This window comes from Camelina sativa, chromosome 13, assembly GCF_030686135.1.
Source record: "Camelina sativa cultivar CO46 ecotype springtype chromosome 13, ASM3068613v1".
Classification (NCBI taxonomy): Eukaryota; Viridiplantae; Streptophyta; class Magnoliopsida; order Brassicales; family Brassicaceae; genus Camelina; species Camelina sativa.
In genome coordinates this window covers 3,949,082-3,972,086 of record NC_141892.1, presented here as the reverse complement: position 1 = coordinate 3,972,086, position 23,005 = coordinate 3,949,082, and the positions used below count along the sequence as shown (strand labels likewise).

The 23,005-nt window shown below is 37.9% G+C and overlaps 3 protein-coding genes, 1 non-coding gene and 2 pseudogenes across 10 annotated transcripts; 4 read left to right on the top strand and 2 right to left on the bottom strand.

Moving 5' to 3' along the window:
• Positions 1–109: 109 nt before the first annotated feature.
• Positions 110–4,889, top strand: LOC104735061 (mechanosensitive ion channel protein 2, chloroplastic). Of its 4 annotated transcripts, none has more exons than XM_010454773.3 (14): positions 110–622; positions 1,015–1,197; positions 1,287–1,346; positions 1,434–1,594; positions 1,843–1,966; positions 2,094–2,191; positions 2,314–2,427; positions 2,562–2,622; positions 2,804–2,953; positions 3,078–3,188; positions 3,275–3,442; positions 3,546–3,659; positions 3,776–3,832; positions 3,925–4,889. In XM_010454773.3, exons 2-14 carry the CDS (start codon positions 1,120–1,122, stop codon positions 4,660–4,662), a joined length of 2,034 nt encoding a protein of 677 aa, XP_010453075.1. In that variant the 5' UTR covers positions 110–622; positions 1,015–1,119; the 3' UTR covers positions 4,663–4,889. The 4 variants fall into 4 exon arrangements, with proteins under 4 accessions (XP_010453075.1, XP_010453076.1, XP_087337262.1 ...); XM_010454774.3 differs by having other exon boundaries at positions 123–622; positions 1,020–1,197; XM_087481136.1 differs by having other exon boundaries at positions 494–622; positions 1,020–1,197; positions 2,548–2,622.
• A 76-nt stretch (positions 4,890–4,965) lies between these two features.
• Positions 4,966–7,493, top strand: LOC104735060 (very-long-chain (3R)-3-hydroxyacyl-CoA dehydratase PASTICCINO 2). The gene is made up of 9 exons (XM_010454772.3): positions 4,966–5,105; positions 5,197–5,308; positions 5,468–5,486; positions 5,590–5,678; positions 5,782–5,835; positions 6,234–6,304; positions 6,399–6,480; positions 7,015–7,111; positions 7,208–7,493. Exons 1-9 carry the CDS (start codon positions 5,035–5,037, stop codon positions 7,276–7,278), a joined length of 666 nt encoding a protein of 221 aa, XP_010453074.1. The 5' UTR covers positions 4,966–5,034; the 3' UTR covers positions 7,279–7,493.
• A 170-nt stretch (positions 7,494–7,663) lies between these two features.
• LOC104735058 (kinesin-like protein KIN-14A) lies at positions 7,664–15,020 on the top strand. 2 transcript variants are annotated; one of them, XM_087481134.1, is made up of 23 exons: positions 7,664–8,301; positions 8,490–8,613; positions 8,704–8,790; positions 8,927–9,097; positions 9,217–9,323; positions 9,482–9,613; positions 9,720–9,898; positions 10,009–10,170; positions 10,336–10,427; positions 10,549–10,700; positions 10,923–11,096; positions 11,194–11,340; positions 11,478–11,651; positions 11,769–11,837; positions 12,045–12,100; positions 12,193–12,403; positions 12,560–12,751; positions 12,843–13,034; positions 13,123–13,473; positions 13,657–13,755; positions 13,859–13,999; positions 14,092–14,250; positions 14,379–15,020. In XM_087481134.1, the coding sequence occupies exons 1-23, from the start codon at positions 8,083–8,085 to the stop codon at positions 14,805–14,807; spliced, it is 3,819 nt and encodes a 1,272-aa protein (XP_087337260.1). In that variant the 5' UTR covers positions 7,664–8,082; the 3' UTR covers positions 14,808–15,020. The 2 variants fall into 2 exon arrangements, with proteins under 2 accessions (XP_087337260.1, XP_087337261.1); XM_087481135.1 differs by having other exon boundaries at positions 7,711–8,301; positions 12,196–12,403.
• LOC104737919 (uncharacterized) lies at positions 14,988–16,810 on the bottom strand (annotated as a pseudogene). The gene is made up of 7 exons (XR_015577888.1): positions 16,691–16,810; positions 16,382–16,451; positions 16,048–16,207; positions 15,885–15,966; positions 15,597–15,809; positions 15,432–15,496; positions 14,988–15,362 (listed from the first exon to the last, which is right to left on the bottom strand). The product of XR_015577888.1 is annotated as an uncharacterized LOC104737919 (transcript).
• A 154-nt stretch (positions 16,811–16,964) lies between these two features.
• TRNAS-GCU (transfer RNA serine (anticodon GCU)) lies at positions 16,965–17,046 on the top strand. Its single transcript has one exon. It is a non-coding gene; the product is annotated as a tRNA-Ser (tRNA).
• A 77-nt stretch (positions 17,047–17,123) lies between these two features.
• On the bottom strand, positions 17,124–22,965 carry LOC104735057 (uncharacterized; annotated as a pseudogene). The gene is made up of 23 exons (XR_015577887.1): positions 22,795–22,965; positions 22,659–22,699; positions 22,191–22,257; positions 21,964–22,092; positions 21,716–21,852; positions 21,503–21,640; positions 21,301–21,419; positions 20,930–21,220; positions 20,754–20,841; positions 20,566–20,671; positions 20,379–20,486; positions 20,128–20,291; positions 19,919–20,039; positions 19,605–19,829; positions 19,354–19,526; positions 19,063–19,230; positions 18,860–18,965; positions 18,618–18,752; positions 18,274–18,429; positions 17,991–18,191; positions 17,708–17,902; positions 17,534–17,605; positions 17,124–17,436 (listed from the first exon to the last, which is right to left on the bottom strand). The product of XR_015577887.1 is annotated as an uncharacterized LOC104735057 (transcript).
• Positions 22,966–23,005: the final 40 nt, after the last annotated feature.

Sequence of the window (23,005 nt, the reverse complement as noted above, 5' to 3'; positions counted from 1 at the left end):
AAAAAACTAAAAAACTATCTAACCACAAATATTTTTGCAAATTGTTTTTGCCTTTTTGTTGTTGTTTGTTTTCTTCTAATTTTAAGGTTATTTGATTGAGAGAGATCACAAGTCCTGAGATAACAACAGAATGCAAAAGCAAAGAATAATATTAATCAAATGTACATTTTAATTTGGTTTTTCCTTCCTAAATTTGTTCCCATTCATAATTGTTACAGTTATGAACAATTCAAATGAATCTACACATGTTACATGTATATGCATCCCTAACATAATCAACATGAACTATATGATATGGGTCGTAAAGTTAAAATTAAATAGGAAGGTGTTATTCTCTCAACTCAAGTATATAATATGAGAGGATGATTTAATATATGCTGAAGCATCATTTATATACGAATCTATTCGCCAGACGAATCTGACGTGTCAAACCACGTGGCAATTTGTTGACCACTTTCCACTTTACCCGGAACGTTGCTCATCACGAAACGGCACCGTATTCTTTTTTTTTTTTTTTTTGTCTGCGAATCGCGAATCCCCCTTTGTCCCGTCTTCTTCGAAGAAGAAGCTCCTTGAAACCCTAAATTTTTGATTGCTTCCTTCGATTTTCTTTGATTCTAGGGTAAGTTTTCCTTGCGTTTCTCGCTATGTTCTTGTTTCTTTACCTAATAATTTTGATTGTAAAACTCCGATTTTGGATTTTATGCCTTTAGTCTGTGATTTTGAGGAATCTAGGTCTGTAATTTCTGATTTTGGATGTTTCCTCGAGATGAGAGTGGCTGCTTTAATTTGAGTTAGTTGTTCATGTTGGGATTATAGGTTTCTGGTAATGAATAAAATATGACAGGCTGATGGAGTTGGATTGTCTTGTGTTATCATAGGCTCTAGTTTGTTCTCAGTTCATTTGCAGTTTTTTTAATATTGTTAAGGGTCTTTCTATCTGCCATAGCTGTACTTACTGGAACTGTGATTTTCTACATATGTGTTTAAATTTGGTGTCCTTCATTTCTATAGTGCAGGGTTCGTGTGGGCATTCATTGATTTCTTTCTGTTATGCTGCAAGGCTTATGATCGGTGCTACCTAACGCCGCTGGCTAACACATTCACTTTACTCAGACTATGGCCCTTTATGGTACGTTGCAGTTGTCTCATGGTATGGGACTTTGCAGAAACCAAGGGTGCTATAAGCCAGAATATGTATGTTTCTTCCATTCTTAGCCCTGGAGTCCTTTTCTTTTAATTTTTTTCTTCCTTTCTCTCTTTCTAAATATTTGCTTGTTCTTTAGAGTGCCATATATCAAAGGAGGATGCATATATCAAAGGCTCCTCTCTCATTAGTTGTTCCGGTAAATTGTTCAAGAAAACTTACTTTCTCAGTCAGTCAAATTTTTGGTTTGCTGATATGTAGTAACGTATTACTTTTCTGTATACAGTTGGGCCAACATGGTTTCAACAATATTCTACTCTCGGATTACCTTCGTAGGCCTATTTGTTCAGTTCCATCAAGAACCACCGCTTTTCGGTGTCATTCCTTTTCTGTAGGCAGCAACGCAATTGAACCTGCTGTTAAAGCTGTCTCTGTGGTGCTAGCAAAGTAAGACTTCTTGTTATCATCACATGCAGAATGATTACCTTGGAAGATTGTGAAATTATAATAGTTTCTCTTTAGTTGATCTATAATAGATTGTGAAATTATAATAGATTGTGAAATTATAATAGGTTCCCCTTAGTAAGTTTGAAATTTTTTTGTGAGGAAATCTGAAGGGGTGCATATATGTTTCTGTTAATTTCTCTTGTTCCTTTTAATACACTTTGTAAATAGTTTCACTCCATGGTTTGCAGGTCACAGGGGTTGATACAACAATTCCCTTTTGTTTATAAGTTGGTTCCAGCTGTTGCTCTTCTTGTTTTCTCCCTATGGGGTTTAGTACCTGTTGTTCGTCAAGGAAGAAACCTACTACTCAATGTAGGTGCAGCCATTCAAGTTTATATGCACTTTTTTTTGTGTTTAATGTTTTCATTTCTGTGTTGGCAAAGCAATGTGGTATCTTTTGTATATGATATTCTGAATCTTTACTTTTGAAACACTGTAGAAGAATGATAACGGTTGGAAGAAAAGTGGTACGTATTATGTTATGACGTCGTATGTTCAACCTCTTCTACTATGGTTAGGAGCTCTATTCATCTGCAGGTATATCTATCAAGTAGTTCTTTGGGACTCTGTGAAGTTAAATTGTTGACATATTTTCGTGTTATCCTTATCTGAAGTGCTTTGTTGAGATAATTGACCGATGGTGACTATTCCTTATATAGGGCATTAGATCCCATTGTCCTTCCTACAGAAGCTAGCAAAATTGTGAAGGATCGACTTTTGAATTTTGTGAGGTCACTATCGACGGTTCTTGCATTTGCTTACTGCATATCCAGGTAAGCGGACTGTCTTCTTTAAATACAATACTATGTCTTCATCTTATGTTTCCGTATTTTAGTGGCTTCTATCACGTGAAATTGTTATGTGGGCATCTCATGACTTCTGATTCTGGTTAGATGTTCCCATGCAGTCTTATCCAACAAACACAAAAGCTCTTCATAGAAACCAGTAATCCGAGCGATACAAGAAATGTATGTAAAGTAACACTCTTAAAAAAATATTTTTATAACCTTTTCTATAGAGTTATTATTCTTAAGATGTTTGGTATCTTGCATGTCTGAGCTTTGTGTTACTGCAAGCAAGATCAGAAATCTCTATCGAAAAATTTAATTGGCTTCTCTATTTGTTTTACTAATTTTCCCCTGTGTACAGATGGGATTTCAATTTGCTGGAAAAGCAGTGTATTCTGCTGTATGGGTTGCTGCGGTATCACTTTTTATGGAGTTGCTGGGTTTCTCTACACAAAAATGGCTCACTGCTGGAGGTCTTGGGACAGTTTTGATTACTCTTGCTGGCCGTGAGGTGAAACCTGACTCTCATTTTGATTACTGGGTTCTTCAGAATATTCACTGTTCGCTTTGGAAGGTTCCTTTCCCTATTCATGCAGAAGATATTTCATAGAAACTGAGTTTTGTTTTTGTTCCAGATTTTGACAAACTTTCTTTCAAGTGTTATGATTCATGCAACCCGGCCATTTGTTTTGAATGAGTGGATTCAAACAAAGATAGAAGGTTATGAAGTTTCTGGTACTGTGGAGGTTAGTATTAGAATCTCTGAGCTTAGATATTATGACTGTTTTTTCCTAGCTAACTTTCGGAAATGCTTGTTGCAATGCATTTACAGCATGTTGGTTGGTGGTCACCAACAATCATAAGAGGTGAAGACCGTGAGGCAATCCACATCCCGAACCATAAGTTCACAGTCAATGTCGTGAGAAATCTTACTCAGAAAACTCATTGGCGTATCAAAACTCACCTAGCAATTAGTCACTTGGATGTCAACAAAATAAATGTGCGTTTTCTAATTCGTATATGGTCGTTAAATCCTTAAACAGTTTGAAGTGCCAATCATGGAGTTCTTTTAGCTGATTCTTGTTCTGAATTTCGCCAAACAGAACATTGTAGCTGACATGAGGAAAGTATTGGCCAAGAATCCTATGGTTGAGCAGCAGAGGTTACATAGAAGGGTATTCTTGGAGAATGTCATTCCAGAAAACCAGGCCCTCTCGGTTAGACTTCAATACCTATCTCTTCTTTTGCACCCATCTTGAAGTAATGATCAGATATTTCATGAAACATTCGACGGCCTTGTTTCTTACATCTGGTTCTCGTTTTTACTTTACAGATACTGATCTCCTGCTTTGTGAAGACGTGTCATCACGAAGAATACTTGGGTGTTAAGGTAAACTTGAAGTCTATTTATCTTATCATCTACCCAAGGTTCACAGGAACCATTGACTTTATTGCCTTTGTTTCCTTGTATTGGTGAAACAGGAAGCTATATTGTTGGACCTTCTAAGAGTCATAAGCCACCATCGAGCACGTCTAGCTACACCAATTCGTACGATCCGTAAGATGTACACAGAAGCTGACGTGGAAAATGCGCCATTTGGGGAATCGATGTACGGACCTGGTGGTGTTGGTTCTCGGCGTCCTTTGATGCTAATCGAACCCTCTTACAAAATCAATGGAGAAGACAAATCAAAATCTCAAAACCGTGCATCAAAACCAACCGCAGAGCAAGAAAATAAGGGTTCGAGTCCAAAGTCAAAAGAAACGTCTCCTCCTGACACAAAGGAGAATGCAAAAGTCGGAGAATCTCCGTTTTCCGATACCAACAAAGTACCTGATGAACCAGTAGCAAAGCCAGGTATCAAAGTGGTCTCTAAACCGGCGACCACCCCAAAGGATACAGAAACAGCAGGAGCTGAGAAAGCAAAGGCCAAGAGAAGTGGGAGCACAATAAAGTCACCAAAGACCGATGAAACAGATGGTTCGACATCGTCAGCTTCTATATCAGCTTTGGAAGAGAATATAGTACTGGGAGTTGCACTAGAGGGCTCAAAGAGAACACTTCCAATCGAAGAAGAGATACATCCTTCTTCCGTGGAAACAGATACTAAAGAACTCACTGGTGCTCGCAGATCTGGTGGAAACGGACCATTGGTGGCAGATAAGGAACAGAAAGATGGCCAATCTCAACCAAGCTCGGATGCTTCGAGCGAGCAGTGAGATGAATTCAATCAAAGTGTTGGCTATTTTTTTTTTAACACTCTTTGATGTAATTTATGATTGAAATTAATGTGAATTTTAATGATTTCCCTCCCAGGCTCCCACAATTGTGGAAGTTGTGGGGTTGATATGGCTATGTAATTAAATATAGGGGTCGTTTCGTGAGAGTTGGGTGAAGTTATGGGGTTTTAAATTAATAAATATCCGAAGAAGACGGTTGAGAAGTAGCTTACCTGTCTCTCTCCCTCCTATTGATGATGTACATTAAAATCATAAATGCTCCTCCTCCTCCGATCACTCCGCCATAAAAGCCCTACTGTACTCTTCTTTTCTTTCCTCCCTCAGCCAAAAATTATCGATTAGTAACTTTCCATGGCGGGCTTTCTATCCGTGGTCAGGCGTGTTTACCTCACTCTCTATAACTGGATCGTCTTTGCTGGATGGCAAGTCCAACTCCTCGACTCCATTCTTATTCACTCTCTTGCTGTTTTTTTTTTTTTTTTTTTTAAATCTTGGTGACATTTTGGGTTTTAGGGCTCAAGTTTTGTACTTTGCGGTAAAAACTTTGACGGAAACGGGATATGAAAATGTCTATGACGCCATTGAGAAGCCTCTCCAGCTTGCTCAGACTGCTGCCGTTCTCGAGGTTCGAATCCCCTGACTACCCAATCAGTGTTTTTTTTTTTTTTTTTAAGAGAATGCGAATGTTTTAGTGTACAATTGCTGCAACTGATTGTTTTGTTCCTCTGCTTGATTTTACTTGATTCAAATCTGGATTTATTGGAATTTTCCGGGTTTGGAGCAGATTCTTCATGGATTAGTTGGTGAGTGATCTGATCCTTTAAACTTGCACTACCCCATCTTGATTAAAAACATTTCAAGACCATTGCTTGATTTTTGTTCTGTTGTGTCTCTAAACTCGAATAGGTTTGGTCAGATCTCCTGTTTCTGCAACTCTGCCACAGATAGGTTCAAGGCTATTTCTCACTTGGGGCATCCTTTACAGTTTCCCAGAGGTTAACTTAGAGAGTTACCAGCATTACGAGTTTATTAATTTCTTCTTCATTGTTGCAGTTTTCATGATTTGATCGTTTGATTTTTGTTACTTTTAAATTTCAGGTCCGATCTCATTTTTTGGTCACGTCACTGGTTATAAGCTGGTCCATCACAGAGGTGATTAATTCTAGTCTTCGTTCTGACTTTGTTAGAACCATTGAATATAACTCTTAGTAATAGATATTTACCAGTTTCATTGTATGTCTGGAATCTGATATGTCTAAAACGTTGCTTGCTTCTCTTCCTGATGCTTTGGAAGTTACCTGTCACATGTTTTGTTGAAGTACAGACCAAGAGATTCGCTGTTATTATGTCTGGCAGACAATATTTTGACTTACATATGACTCTTTGAAATAACATTTAGACCTTAAAGATCCTTTCTTACTTTTTACTCCATTTTGGTTGAAATCTTATCCTAGTAAATTTTTTTTAGGATCACGTGCTTTAGTTCATATGTTTGATTGAAAACTTCACTCAGAGGCGCCTAAAAGTTTCAAATTTGCTTACTATTGCAGATTATTCGCTACTCCTTTTTTGGCTTTAAGGAAGCCCTAGGCTTTGCTCCTTCATGGCACTTGTGGCTCAGGTATTCCATTCATGTGCAATATATAATACACATTGAAAGATAGATGAATCTGAAAGTCTCGTCTCATTTATTTTTCTCTCGTTAATCTTTTCAGATACAGCAGCTTTTTGTTGCTATACCCTACCGGTATCACCAGTGAAGTTGGTCTTATCTACCTTGCCTTACCTCACATCAAGGTAACAGGCGCTCATGTCAATTCTTAGAAAAGAGGAAAAACCTTTTCTTCACAATATACCAATTTGAACCATTGAGGCCTTGTTAGATGTTTCCTTAGTATATGCTAGGTTTCTTCGATCATCACTTAATCCACTTTTTCCCATGGGTAGTGTCGCTTGTGTCTTGTATAAGATTATATAGAACCAAGTATTGAGTTAGTTAGGTTAAATTGGTGAGGGTGGTAGCCAGAATCCTTCCATCCGTCATTGTGAACATGACCTATTACATGTCGTTACACCCATTTGTGTGTTAGAATTTAAAGCTCTTAGAGTAGACATGGAACTGTTAAAGCCATTTCCCTCAGATTTAAGTATACAGGAACTGTTTGTTGACTTGAAATACTTCACTGTAAGATCCTCCATAGATAAGCTTAAAAGTTTGACTTTGATGCCGAGTTACAAGTTTCGGATTCTATTTCACTGGGAACAGGGGAGAGTATGTATATATGGTTGATTCCTGAATGGTTTCTTTTGCTTCTTCTTCTTTTTCTGCAGACATCGGAGATGTACAGCGTTAGGATGCCTAACACACTGAACTTCTCATTCGACTACTTCTATGCAGCAATAGTTGTCCTTGCAATATATGTCCCAGGCACAAACCCATATGACGTTTTTATAAAGAATATATGACATGAACCTCTGTATCAGTTGTGATCCCACAACTAATAATGTAGTTTGGCTGTTGCAGGTAGTCCACACATGTACAGGTACATGCTTGGTCAGCGAAAAAGAGCTCTCTCGAAATCCAAGAGGGAATGAAAAGCGCGCTTTAGAAGAGACCGAAAAGCTCATCAGCTGCTTTCTCTTCTTGTCTTGTTCTTTCATGTACTACTCTAACTCGTCTTTTGTTTTAGCATTCAAGGGTTTGTTTGAGCGTTTTACTTCCTCCGCGATTACTCGAACTTATGCAGGATGCTATTAAGTGACAAGTGTAATGTGGTTTCTAAATTAAAACGAAAAAATTATTGTTCCTAGTTCTCACTCTTGGTACATAGTAGTAGCATTCGTGACACAGAATAAATGAAAAAGTTTAATAAGTTAGCTATTTTTTTCAAAAGATAGAAATTAGAATTATGTGATTAACTGAAATTATAAAATCTACTTTATCCAAAAACATTAACATATAAGAAAAGTCAACGTAGTTGTTTGGTAGTGAGATTTATATATCAACGAAAACGAACACGATAAGGCGTCGTGAAGTAACGCAGATCACAAAATATTTGTGTCTCAAAAGGCATCATCGGCGTTATTCAATTTTTCTCGAATTTAAAAAAAAATTGAATTTTTCTTTTTCTCTCACAGTGGACGACGTCGTATGAAGTTCATCAAAAGGGACCTTCTCCGCCTTTCATTTTTTTTCTTTTTTTCTTTTTTTGGAATGTTTTTGTATACTAACCAGACCCGAGGGAAAAATAAAAAAAAAATCCGAAGTGAGAGAAGCCAAAATCAAAATCTAGAAAAAATAATTTTCAAAAACTTTTGAATTCTTCTTCCGCTTCCAATTTCAAAAAGCAGCTGCTTTTAATTGTTTGGTGAGTTTTTTTTTTTTTTTGTTTGGATGAAATGGGGGATCAAAGGAATAAAACCAACAATAATAGGTGGAACTGGGAGGTGAGTGGGTTCGAACCCAGGAAGTCTTCTTCTTCTAATGCTTCGTTATTGGATGCCGGCGGTCACCGTTCGACTGGTCCGCTGCTTCGGAGGAACTCGATTTCCACCCCTTCCCTTCCGCCTAAGCAAGCGCTTGCCTCTAAGGTTAACGGATTAAAGGATAAAGTTAAGGTGATTTACATTTGTCACTTCCTTTTTTTCACTCCATAGTATACTTGGATTGGGTTTTGAGTTTAATTAGCTTCTTTTTATTTCTCGTAAGTGTAAGTTGAGTCTCTAGATGTTATATCATCATATATTTGTGGGATTTGATGGAAGATTTAGTGTTGTTAAGAAAAGTATGTGACTTGGTTGAACAGCTTGCGAAAGAAGATTACTTGGAGTTGAGACAAGAAGCTACTGATCTGCAGGAGTATTCTAATGCAAAGCTTGACAGGGTTACCCGTTATTTAGGTGTTCTCGCTGAGAAAAGTCGTAAATTGGGTAAGTTTTGTGTTTCACCCTTTGTTTTACACCACGAGGTTTGTTTCAAGTCTATGTGTTGTATTTATTTATCTACATGAACCACCACAGATCAATTTGCCCTTGAGACTGAGGCTAGGATATCTCCACTTATCAATGAGAAGAAAAGACTGTTCAATGACTTGTTAACAGCCAAAGGTACCAAGCTTCCTTATCCAATGTCATCAGTCTTTCTAAATTTATAATCTATCTTTTGGTATAGATAGGTTCACAGATGTTCTTGATAGTTCTCTGCCGCCTGTTGATTAATGTGGAGTTATTTTTCGTAATTCAGGGAATATAAAGGTATTTTGCCGTGCAAGGCCATTGCTTGAGGATGAAGGTCCTTCTATTATAGAGTTCCCTGGGGATTGCACCATATGTGTAAACACTAATGATGATACTCTGTCCAACCCCAAGAAGGACTTTGAGTTTGACCGAGTTTATGGACCTCATGTTGGACAAGGTGAGTACCATAGTTCGTTGTAAATGTAGTCTCTCCTTTTGTCTTGAGCTGTTTCTGGTTTCAATCTACAAAAGCTGCAACAATGCGATCTCTGTACTTATACTGTAATTTTTCCTTAGCTGCCCTGTTCAGCGATGTCCAACCTTTTGTTCAATCTGCGCTGGATGGATCTAACGTCTCCATGTTTGCCTACGGACAAACTTGTGCAGGGAAAACATACACCCTGGTTACCATTCTTTTCCCTTTCCTCTAAAAGTTTACAAATATGTCACATATTGTTGAGCACCAGTATCAATGAAATTCTGTTACTGTCTATTTTCACAGTGATTTGTTGTCTCCCTTTGGCTCTTCGTTGAATCAATTTTATTGACTGTTGTTTCGCAGGAAGGTTCAAATCACGACCGTGGTCTATATGCACGTTGTTTTGAGGAACTTTTCGACCTAGCCAATTCTGATTCAACTTCCACATCTCGATTCAGTTTCTCTCTTTCAGTGTTTGAGATTTATAATGAACAGGTGCTCCAGTTGTGTCCGGAGTATTAATACTTTTGGCCTATATTATATTGCAAGATGGTTCTGTAACGAAATCTGAAACTTCTAATTCAGCAACTTTAATTTTCAGATCAGAGATCTACTTTTGGACAGTGAGAGCAACTTGCCGAAGATAACCATGGGTTTAGACGAATCTGTTATAGAGCTCAGACAGGAAAAAGTTGATAATCCTCTGGAGTTCTTAAGAGTCTTGAAATCTGCATTTCAGAACCGGGGCAATGATAAATCAAAATTTAACGTGACCCATCTGTATGTTTTATTTTGTTCATGGAAATGTTCCTCTTTTTGTTATATTGAGATAATTCTCTGCTTAGGTTCTCTATTCACATGTCTTTAATGGATGGCTTCTCTCTTGGCAGGATTGTCACAATACACATATACTATAGCAACACGATTACTGGAGAAAACATATATAGTAAGCTTTCTCTAGTTGACATGGCTGGAAGTGAAGGTTTAACCGTGGAAGATGACAGTGGAGACCATGTCACTGATCTGTTGCATGTCATGAATTCGATTTCAACGTATGTCAGATTATTATTTCTCTCTTTTATTCACTCCTCTTTACCAGTAAGCTATATTCACTTCTGCATCTTTATCATGTAAAGGTCTGACAAAGTTTTCCATGTGTAGGCTTCAACGCAATAATTTATTCTGTTAACTTACTGCGTATATCTCTGGTTCTATAGGTTGGGAGATGTTTTATCCTCATTGACGTCAGAAAAGGATTCAATTTCCTATGAGAATTCAATGCTTACAAGAATACTTGCAGATTCGCTAGGTAAAATTTTCTTCTTTTCAATATATGCATCTTATCCTCTTATTTCACCCTCAATTTTTTTTATTTTTTAAGGGTTTTGCCACAATTTTTTGTAACTGAGATGCAATATCCTGATGTGTAGGGGGAAGCTCCAAAACGTTGATGATTGTTAACATCTGTCCGAGTGCACAAAACTTGTCTGAAACAATAGCATCTCTCAGTTATGCTGCTAGAGCTAGGAATATTATACCAAGTCTTGGAAATCGAGATACAATCAAGAAATGGAGAGATGTGGTAAGTGAATGTGAAAAAGATAAACAATTAAGAAACGAGAATACAGATGTCAGATGGTGTAGTTCAGGATTTGGCTTGATTGATCTGTTCGATTTATCTCTCCCTTTTCTAGATCATCCCAATTTCTAGAGAACAGAACACAGTATAAAATCAGACTGAGCTAGTTTGTCCTGTTTCAAGAGATGCTTTTTGCTACAACATAGATAACCTTTTGTCCTGCAGGCAAGTGATGCTCGGAAGGAGCTGTTGGAGAAAGAGAGAGAAAATCAGAATCTGAAACAAGAGGTTGTGGGCTTAAAACAAGCACTTAAAGATGCAAATGACCAGTGTGTATTGCTCTACAGTGAAGTGCAGAGGGCGTGGAAAGTTTCATTTACATTGCAATCAGATTTGAAGGTTATCAGCTTCACCTGGGTTCTTCTTGTTTGACTTTTCTACAATTCTTTATAACCTTTTTGTTTGTTGCTCATTATCCGTCTTGTACTTGATGCAGTCAGAGAATACTATGCTTGTAGACAAACATAGACTAGAGAAGGAGCAGAATTCTCAGTTAAGAAATCAAATAGCTCAATTTTTACAGTTGGATCAGGAACAGAAGCTGCAAATGCAACAACAAGATTCCACCATTCAAAATCTCCAGGTTGGTGCTCCACGAATAGGAAGTAGCTACTCTCTGAAGTTTAAGATCTATGCAAGGCAATTGATTTTTGGATTTGTTGACTTCTCTGCACATGGTAATCATATCATTCTCCTTTATCTTATTTGATTTTGATTCAGGCCAAAATTATAGACTTGGAATCACAAGTAGGTGAAGCCGTCAAATCCAACGCAACAAGAACAGGAGATGCCTTACAATCTTCTTCAATACCAAAAGCAGCTGACACCACAACTGATTCTTCTGTTACCAAGAAACTTGAGGACGAACTGAAAAAACGTGATGCACTAATTGAGGTTCTGCTTTGTCTTACTCTTGAACATATTCTGATTGGTGGAGTTTTTTTTCCCTCTGGTTGAAGCGTTGATATGTGCACTAGTTCATTTATCTGATGAGAACAATGTTTTTTGCAGAGATTGCATGAAGAAAACGAAAAGTTGTTTGACAGATTAACAGAAAGATCAATGGCTGCTTCGACCCAGGTAGTTCGTTTCTCTTGTGCAGTTATGCTGAATGAAGCATGCTTCAATATCATATCTCCCTCACTGCTCTCTTATAGATTTGGAAGAAAAATTAATTTACATCTGTTCTTTATTAATTGCTACTGTATGTTCAACACTATACACGTAGAGAATTCCTTGCTCCTTGCACTCCATTTATAAAACTTTCTTATTCATTTTTTGTTGTAGGGATTGAGTCCCTCATCAAAAGCCTCACCAAACAATCAGCCTGCCAATGTTCACAGGTGACTTCGTGATCCGTTTGAACACTTGAGTTCTTATTCTGTATTTTTCAATTTATTGACTAAATGTAATTTTCTCTCTCCGAGAGAAATAGTAGGGGAGAAGCATTTTCGGAAGAAGCTGTTGCTTTACCATCTAGATCAAATAAGAATGACGGAGCAATTACTGTAGTAAAATCTGGCTCTGATATAGTAAAGACCACACCAGCTGGAGAATACTTGACGGCTGCATTGAACGACTTTGACCCTGAAGAATATGAAGGTCTTGCTGCCATTGCTGACGGTGCAAACAAGCTACTAATGCTGGTACTTGGTTAATATCTAAATGTTTTATTATCTTTTTAGACGGTTCAGTTGTATACTTATGTAAATTGACACCATTATACCTTGTATTATTATTTGGAGAGTGAAGGTTATCATCAACTTATTTTGGAAAGCATTTTTCTTATTGTTGACTTGCAGGTTTTGGCAGCTGTTATCAAGGCTGGTGCTTCCAGAGAGCATGAAATCCTTGCTGAGATCAGAGATTCTGTCTTTTCATTTATTCAGAAAATGGAACCAAGAAGAGTAATGGATACCATGCTTGTTTCCCGAGTTAGGATATTATACATAAGGTCCTTACTGGCGCGATCACCTGAGCTTCAGTCTATCAGGGTGAGCATAGGCAGACGAGTCGTAGCTTTGGCCTTGGCCTGTATGATATTTTATCTCTCCTTGAAAAATTAAACCTATCCTCTTCATTTAGGTATCTCCTGTCGAGTGCTTTCTTGAGAAGCCTAATACTGGTAGAAGTAAAAGCAATAGCAGGGGTAGCAGCCCAGGTAGATCCCCAGTTCGATATCTTGATACGCAGATCCATGGCTTTAAAGTAAATATAAAACCAGAAAGGAAAAACAAGTTGGCATCTGTAGTATCAAGAATGCGTGGACTTGAACAGGTAAAATTTACCTTGGAAGTGCTGTTAATTCTCAAAGATGCTCGAGTCTACCTAAGAGACACTTATGCTCTTGATTGTAATCATCTAGGATACTGGGAGGCAGCAAGTTACTGGAGTGAAGCTGCGGGAAATGCAAGATGAAGCCAAAAGCTTTGCTATTGGGAACAAAGCCTTGGCTGCATTATTTGTTCACACTCCGGCTGGTGAACTGCAGCGACAGATTCGGTTATGGCTTGCAGAACATTTTGAGTTTCTTTCCGTGACCGCAGATGATGTCTCGGGAGGAACTGGTGGCCAACTAGAGCTTCTTTCCACGGCAATTATGGATGGGTGGATGGCTGGACTAGGGGCTGCGGTGCCACCTCACACAGATGCTCTCGGGCAGCTTCTGTCTGAGTATGCAAAACGTGTCTATACTTCTCAAATGCAGCACATGAAGGTATGCAATGTCATTGGTCAAAAAAGATAATTTGAGTGGAATAGGCAGATAGACATTCCCAATGGTTTGAAATAAAAGATGTCTTTAAGTATCTGATGCTGTGGTCTAGGTTTATTTTGAGGTCAAAGGTTTTAGTCTGAATAATTAGTTTGGAATGAGGATTAATATGGAACCGCGTTATAGGATATTGCTGGCACCTTGGCGGCAGAAGAGGCAGAAGATGCTGGTCAAGTGTCTAAGCTTCGATCAGCTCTTGAGTCTGTTGACCACAAAAGAAGAAAGGTACACCACCGTGCCTGAAAATAAATGACATAGTTCTGGGTTGCTTTAATTTTTAATTTAAAACGTTTTTGTGCTCTGACTTTTGTTATGCTTTCTTTACCAGATTTTACAACAAATGAGAAGTGATGCAGCTTTGCTTAACCTGGAAGAAGGCAGTTCTCCTGTTCCAAACCCTTCAACGGCAGCTGAAGACTCAAGATTAGCATCTCTAATTTCTTTGGATGGCATTTTGAAGCAAGTCAAGGTATTTATACCTCCATTTGAGACCATGTTGCTTCATAATTGATCTTGGTTTTTGGTTAATTTTTGGTCAGTAACTTAATTTGCATCCTGCAGGAAATTACAAGACAAGCCTCTGTCCATGTTTTGAGTAAAAGCAAGAAGAAAGCATTACTTGAGGCCCTTGATGAACTCACTGAGCGAATGCCTTCTCTTCTTGATATCGATCATCCATGTGCACAAAGAGAAATTGCTACAGCACACCAGTTGGTCGAGGTACCTTTTCTTTCCATGTATAATTAGTTTCTCCATGAACCTACCATAGACACAAAGAACTCTACCTGATATAATGATGATATCCGGATTAAATATCGAACAAACTAACTTGTTTCTCTTGACTGCAGACGATTCCTGAACAAGAGGACAATAATCTTCTGGAACGATCACACGACCGGAGATCCTCATTAGAATCAATATCCTCAGGTGAAACTGATGTATCCCAGTGGAATGTTTTGCAATTCAACACAGGTTCATCAGCCCCATTCATCATAAAATGTGGGGGCAACACCAACTCAGAGCTCGTGATCAAGGCTGATGCACGAGTTCAAGAGCCCAAAGGAGGGGAAATTGTCAGAGTTGTCCCACGACCTTCTGTTCTAGTAAACATGAGCTTAGAGGAAATGAAACAAATGTTTGCGCAATTACCCGAAGCTCTAAGTTTGCTGGCTTTAGCTAAAACAGCCGATGGCACAAGAGCTCGCTACTCTAGACTCTACAAAACTCTGGCCATCAAGGTTCCCTCTCTTAGGGACCTTGTTAGTGAACTGGATTAAGATACTTAAGTCGTGAAATGGCATAGAGATCTTGCAGTGATATTATCCAGCAACGGAGATTCCTTGTGTATTTATTCTTTCTTGTGAGGTTTTTGGCTGGGCAAATTCGGCGCATTTATGCTAACCTTTAAGCTCCAGATTCATTTGTGTAATATGTAACTTCATTTTGTATCTTACTCATTCACACAGCAATAAGAGTTATATTCATAGCAAGTGAGTTTTCTGAATTACACTCGTAAGTGTTAAATGAAGGCAAACTGTAGATCAAGAATCAATAATATGGTTTGTACATGGAATCTACCATTTAAAGGCTGATAATACATAAGCTGGGACTGCGTTGTGTTTAGCCGTAAGGGTCTTAACTGAGTCCAGATTTGCAACCTCATCAAACGAAGTGAGACCAAGCTCATTACCATGAATCCCTCCAGTGATGAATATTGATTCAATTCCTGAATTATTTGCTCCCTTTATATCATGATGTAGCGAATCTCCTACTGCGATAGCCTCGGATGGATTGACAACTCCTGCGATTGCCATAGCAGACTCATAGATCATCTGCAAAATACAAACAGTCAACAAACCATTATACAGACACAAAGTAACAAGATAGTCAAACATTCAAACCTTATGAGGTTTGCCCATCCACTTCACTTCTCCCCCAAGTTCTTCATACTTGGAAGCTAGTGTACCTGTATAAATCATGAATGAGAGATTATTTATATGCTTCTTTATATACCATCATAATTAGAAGACAAAATTGGATAGCTTCAGAGATGTAAGTAAATGTACCTGGCATGATATGAAAAACATTTGCTTCAACAGTCACGTAATCTGGATTGGCAACGATCATGGGGAGTCCTCGAGCTGCAGATTTCTCCAAAATCTTCTCAAGTTCGTCGAGAGGCATTGGAGATACACTGCCTGAAGTCCTAAGGCTTCAGTGCCGTGAGCTAAAACAAAGTCAGCTTCGTCGACATTCTCCACAACATTTAAACCTAGACCCTGAAACAAAAACTACATCAAATACCTTCATTGATAAATCAGTAAGCAACCAAATAACAAAGATGAAAAGTAAACCTCTAAAGAGATTGCTCCTCGGTCATTCCAAGTCATGTGAATGCAACTCCTTCCTAGTGCAGCAAACCAAGGATCATCTCTCCTGCAACATACATTAATCAGTAAGTTCAACTAAGTATTAAATAGCATCTATACTGCGAATAAGGAGTTGTTGGTAAATAACCTCTGCAAAGACTGATGGGTTAGTTCACCACTTGTTATAGCTCCGGTGAAGAAAGAAGGATCAAAGCCAAGGCCTTTCAACTTCTCCATTGTAGTTGAAGCACGTCTAGAGGAATTACTAATGATCACAATTTTGGCACCTGCTGTTGCAAGATTTTTTACTGCAACTCCAATAAAACAAAAGTTACATCAGTCATTACGCGAACTTATTTGGACTATATCAAATATAGTCAACACTGAATCCAATGTCCTACCTAAACAATGAACAGTGAAAGAATTGGTTTTTATACACACTAGAAAAATGTAAAACCCCAATAGAAGAAACGAGAACGTACATGTCGATATCGCACCAGGGTACGGCTTTTTGCCATCATGAAGGACTCCATACTGATCTAAGAGCCATGCCTGTGAGTTGTGACACACTTCACCAAGTTTAGCAATTCACTAGATGTTTAATGATTCACATATTTTTAATCCAAATTTTCAGAAAGTTGTATGCTTTAGCAAATTAAAAGGCGCATATTATATACAATTACAAACACCCATTAGGTCACAAAATCAATTGAATCGAAAAAAAAAAAAAAAAAGTCAGAGAGCACATAAAAAAAATACAGTAAAAACTAAAAGACAAGATGAGCTAAAACCTTAAAATTTCGCTTCTCAACAATGTCTTTGAGGCCATTCATTGGCTGTGAGAGCTGCGATGAACATATCATTTTTTTCTTCCTCCTGCGGCGAGAAGAAGAAGAAGAAGAAACAGACCAATCGAAACATAAGCGCAAGTGGTTTCACTCTTTACCATAACTCCACAACGCATTCCCCCACGCGCGCAACAGACAGTGCATGCGAGTAAGGTACACGCTTTGCTGCTCTAGTCCAAAACATTAAGTATTAAAATATCGTTTATCGTACAAGAATGTCGCTTTGGCCGAGTGGTTAAGGCGTGTGCCTGCTAAGTACATGGGGTCTCCCCGCGAGAGTTCGAATCTCTCAGGCGACGATTTCTTCTTTTTTTTTTTTTTTTGAAAATTTCCCGCCCGTTTTAAGAAACCAGATTACGATACGATGATCCCTCAGTTTGTTATGCATAATGTAATCATTCTATTAAGCATATAACCAAAAAAAAATATGAACAATATGCATAACAAGTCTTCGCTAATCTAACTACACCATGCTTAACTGTTATAACTTTTTCATATTATTTTTTTTTCTCTGTTTCTCTTTCTCGGTAGTAGCACTATAGCAGCAGCCTTTCCCTCTATAGTTAACTGAATCTTTACAATAGCATAGCCCGAAGCTCCATAATTGATCTCGGTGCCTCCAAATTCTCTTCCTCTAACGAATCTCCAAGTATGCTTTGCATTTGAGTCACAAATATCTCATCTAAAATCTGCAAAATCACCATATATTAACAATAACAAGATAAGAAGAGACATCTTTTTTTTTCTGTTTTTTCCCAGTGATAAAGAAAGAGTTGAGATAGTTACAGAAACTGCGATTCTCAGGCCTTTGTGCCAAGTCACATTGTCGTTACTGTCTTCCAAAACCCGAAGCACGTCCTTTAAAAAGAAAAAGAAAAAAACAGAATAAGAATAATGCAAACTAATGATGATGATGATGCAAGAAACCAACGGTTTTGTGATGCGTTCTGCCTTCCTAACCTGTCCCATTCTGTCCCATATTCCTCTGCATATTAAAACAAACAGATCGAGTGACAAAACACAATGCATGTGATCAAATGTCTTGTCTAGAAAATCTTTCAAACACTGCATTCTGTTTCTAATGTCTGGTTCTGCTGTTATATCCTGTAAGTCTTGGATGATGTTCTTCATTCTCATGTGGCTTTGTGTCCTCGTCTGTTACACACACAAGTTATATTTTCACATGGAAAGCACAATACAGAAATTCTCAGAAACAAGTTCAGAAAGAAAAGGAGTAACCGACATTCTCTGCAAGCTTCTCCACCAGTGCTTGCATGTAACTTCTAAATCTGGTTCTTAACTGTATAGTCACTTCGCTCAGCCGCTCTCCCAAAACTCTCTTTTCTTTATCAGGGAGATAAGAGTTCCATACTTTGAACCGATTCTCTATACTTGACCGTAATGTGTCAAGCACTCTTTTCATGGAATTTAGAAGAACTCCAAGCTGCAGTAAGTTTAAATCAAAGTTATCTTACACTAGTTCTAACTAAATGAAAACTTTTAAGTTAAAACACCAGCAGAGATACCTATTTTGGAACAGAGTAGAGGTTAGGTTGGCCCTTTTGTGTCAATCTCTGGACGTACTTCAGGGCAGATACCTTGCTTTCCTTTAACGGAGACAAAACTTCGGAAAACTGCTTCTCCAACGCTTCAATAATAGCCCTCTCCACATCCGTTATAACCTTTCCATACGAAAACACGATAACATTTATAAGTTGGTCGTATTTGATTAACAGAGTTACTGACTTCTGAGACATGGAAGAAGGAGAAACTCATCAAACACAACGCGGTTATATTCGTGTGATTGTTTAGTAAAGAGACAATGAAAGAATCAAAAACTTTTTTGCAAGTTTTGTATTGTTCAACTTACTTTCTCCAACGAGACCCCATATTCTGGCCAACGCCTGATGATGATATCATACTCATCAAGTGTCGAGTTGAGTAAGTCATACATATCATCGACAAAGGGAGAGGTCAAGCCTTGAATCTCACTACATGCTTTTGCCTGAAAAAAAAAATCAAAAAATGTATCCAATTGCAGATGTCAAAGCATTAACATGCATTCTTGTGTCAGCAGCACTATAGAAAAGTTGTTGCAAGATAATTAAGTACCGTTTCTGACTTGCAGAATTCATATAGATAACATTTTCTCTCTCCGATCCAAGTAGTAATATATGAATGGAAAAGCTCTTTGGCAGTAACACCACCTTTGATCGGACTACCAACATGAAGATGAAAGTGCTATAGTAATAGAAAAGTCTAAAATGATATATCTTAAAGTCGCAAGTACTCAGATAAAAGTAAGCAAATATTACTCTATATTCCAGCCAGAGCGATCGGCTTCAAAGTCAGCTGTTGTAATGATAAGGTCGACAACTGGAGGCGATGGAGAAGGAGGGGGACATGCGATAAGATATTCCTTCAGTCTCTTGAATAGGTCCACACTATATATTGCAGCCGAAAGCTTTGGAAGTTCTATAAAGCTGCTTTGGAGATTACAGAGAGAATCAACAGAGAGATACACTAATTTAGTAATATCAACGCTATTTTGTTCAAAAAAAAAAAAAAAGTAATATCAATGCTGTACATATGAAACTTAGACAAACCTTGGGAGTACATTGTAGTTATGAATGGCTATGTCAGTTAAGATTTCGTTCTTAAGGCTCAAAATTAAAGACTTCATCCTCTGGTGAGAAGTACCTTGGGCATCCTCAATATGATTGAGAAGTATATTGTTTGTTTCCAGTAAGTATCTTCTTGACCTCTTCTTTGAAGCAGCCTGAAAGAAGGAAATGAAATAAATCATAGAGGCAAGTGAGAAAGATAGATATGTTCCGTGTGTGTCTGTCTGATTTACCTGAAAGTATCTGGAAAGTCTTAGCTGTGCCTCGGGGATTAACACGTCGTTAAGAAGACCATAAAGTTTGATAGCTGGCGCTATAGCAGGTGCTGGAATGCCTGTAGGAGGCTCAAAAACATCTTTGATTCCAGAAAAAGAAGATTCATCAAGAGATTTGTAGTTCTCGAATGTCAACGCAAGAATCTGCTGAACTTGTTCATCAATTTCCCTAAGCAAGCGATCCTGTCCAATGCACCAAAACGAAAGTGAGCTACTTGAATAGCAAAACGTGATCCGAAATGATTAAGAAAACACAGATGAAACATAAACACCTCTTGATGACTCAGTACAGACTTGTGATTGCCTCTCATTAAAACAGGCGACAGAAAATCATATATGAGATCAAGACAGTCCTTAGTAGGCGAGGCGACATCCATGACATATGAAAGGTATCTACATATCACAAAAATTAGATATTGCATAACATCAACATAAGTGCATGAAAAAAATTTGGTTACCAAATTAAAAAACTGTAAATTACCTTAATTTTGTATATGCATCTGAAATACCGTAATAGGCTGCAAATTGAGTTAGCATCCAGTGCCATGGCCCTTTGATCAACAGATTTTGGCGCTGAAATTTCTCTACTTTCATAGCCACTTCCAAGACCAAGTCATATGCTGAAGTTTCTGCAACCAACCCACACTAAATATGAATGGAAGTATGTTAGTATACAATTAGAGACGGTTGAAACTTGAAAGAAACTCTCATGTGGAATAAAAAACCGTGTACCTTAGTTTTCTCATCTAAGCTGCTTGAGTAGTTTATATGAAGTTGGATTCTCCCAATATGGTCATGTTCTGGTTCATGATATATTGCCCACCATTTAAGATCGTTCTGCTACAACAGCCAAAACTTTATATTTTAAACCAAATCATCTTGTGGACACAACATAATTGGGGCTTAACAAATATCTCACCGGTTCCTCAACTATAGCTGCTAGTTGAGCTAAGACACGACCACAAAACTTCCCCTTGGAATCCCGAACTTCAACAATCAAATCATCACCGATGCTATCTGGTAAGCTACAAGGGAAACCGTATTATAACTCCAGCTTTATAAGAAAAGGAATCTAAAGGCAAATCATGAATGTACAAGGGAACGTACAAGACAAATGTTTCGCCAGATCCAGGTTGTGTTCTCACTTGATCCTCCTCAGCAGAGCTCTTTAGCCTTAATGAACACGTAAAACTTTCTGACAATAAAAGAATTTCATTTATAGGTAATTCAGAAAAAGGAAGACGAAACAGAAATGACACCAGTAAAAATGCAACCAAATATACCTTGTAATGCTTTGAGAGAACGTGGTCCGGTGTGAGATGTAGCAAATTCTTTTTGAAGGACTTTTGAGACCTGTTTGAGGTAGCGAGCACAGGCGCGCATATACTCCAAACTTTTCCGTGAAAGGGAACCATTCAAAGGAACTCGAGGAGCGACATGAACTCTCTTCACTGCTTTCCATCCAGAAGACAAAGTAGAATTCAGCTCCGCGAAGTGCTGGTGAACAGTTTCATGCTTCAGTGATGAAATATTGCAACCAGGTTGTCCATCTGATTCCACTTTGATCCTACCAACTGTAGAGCTACACACTTCAGATCATATGAGCAAATGAGATGGGATGGGAAACAGAGAAAAGGAGATAAGATAAATATACCCTGAAGTTTAAGTTTCCCAACACTTGTCTTAAATTTGGGAGCAGTTGTCTCAGTAACCAAGCTAGAAGGTCTATTTCCCAGTAGTTCTTCTTCAGATTTGAGGAAAAAATTCTGCAAACTAAATATTTTATTCTCAACATTAAACAACATGGCCAATGTATAAAGATCTGAATAAGACAAAAACACCAAAAGATGTCTCACCCAAATGCATGTCGGATTAATGCGCAATCATTGTTAAGGAAGTATGAAGCCTCGCTGACATTATCTGTTTCCCATGAATGGAGGCATAGCCTTACACAGGCTTCATAGGAAATCATTGTAGACCATGGACCTTGTTCACTAAATTCAATGAAAAAGTAAGTGAGAAATTATTAATTACAAAACCATGATGATATATATTGATATGTCACTCACCTTGCATGGAAAATGGGAAAACGGGAAGGAAAGGTCTCCTTCTTTATCGTTCCTAAAGTTCCAGTCTCCGCATTTCCTCTTGTTGGTTCTAAGCTAGATGGACCAACAATAGGGATTTCAGATTCCTTTTTTGTTTCCTGTAAACGAATGAATCAGTTAAGAAGAGCTTCACAGAGTCATCGTAAAACTGGAGATAACCAGTAAAGAATCATCAGAATTTCTTGTGAGGCCGCCAGAAGAGAGAGTACATGTGAAGCTTCAGCGCTCGATGATGAGTCAGACAAATCATCTGCAGAATGAGGTGAGTATATCTCATCATCAAACAAATCAGAAGGAACAACACGCTTAGTAGTAATTGCTCCTCTCGAAGCACCATCCTGTGTCAACATTATATAGCTCATCACAGTAATATACTAAAGAAGTCAAGAATCGAGAGCAACCGAATCAAAAACACTACTACTGCGAGTTCACATACCTCTCGTGAACCTTTCTTTTGGAAACTTTCCCTGAACATTATTATGTATGCAGCTTCAAGCTTTGATCTGAGGTTAATTAAACAATTCGAATATATTATTATGATAAGAAAGACCAAACAATTTAAAACAAAATTTAAAAAAAATAAAAAAAGGCAGATTAGATCATTTCATTATTTTATTCATCAATCCAAGTGCATGGGAAAACAAAAACCCATGAATCGATTCTATCTCACACAATGCCTCAAATCAATCATGGCAGAGATACATGAAACGAATGCAGCAAAGGTAAAATTTTAGTGAAACGAACCAGGAGAAGTAAAAAAAAAAAAAAAAAACAATCTTCCACAAAATCCAAATGAACTTAAACAGTAATCGACATAGGAAAGCCAAAATTAGTAGCAACAAAAATTGAAAAAACCAGCTATACATATTAAAACGAAAAGCAAAGTCCTTTTAGCTTTACTTACACTGCGAAGAAACAGAGAGACTTGGACGACCACGAGAGACGCTAGCAAGTGTTAAAAAAAATGATCAGTGTAGAACAAACTAAAAACAAAAAAACAAAAGAAGGCAAAAAAAAGTTGAGATTTTTAATTTTATTACGGGAGAAAAGACTAAAATGCTTTTCATTGTGAAACTGATGTCGTGGCGAAAGAAGACGAGCTCTTTCCATAGCGGCCAAAACGGAGCTTGTTCCCAACCGCCGAATGCAAACAAAACAAACCCTCTTTTTGTAAATGTTTCGAGGTTTTGGATTTGTTTAGGACTCACGTTGACCACATGGACTTTCAATTAAAGCCAGCTTTTTTTCTAA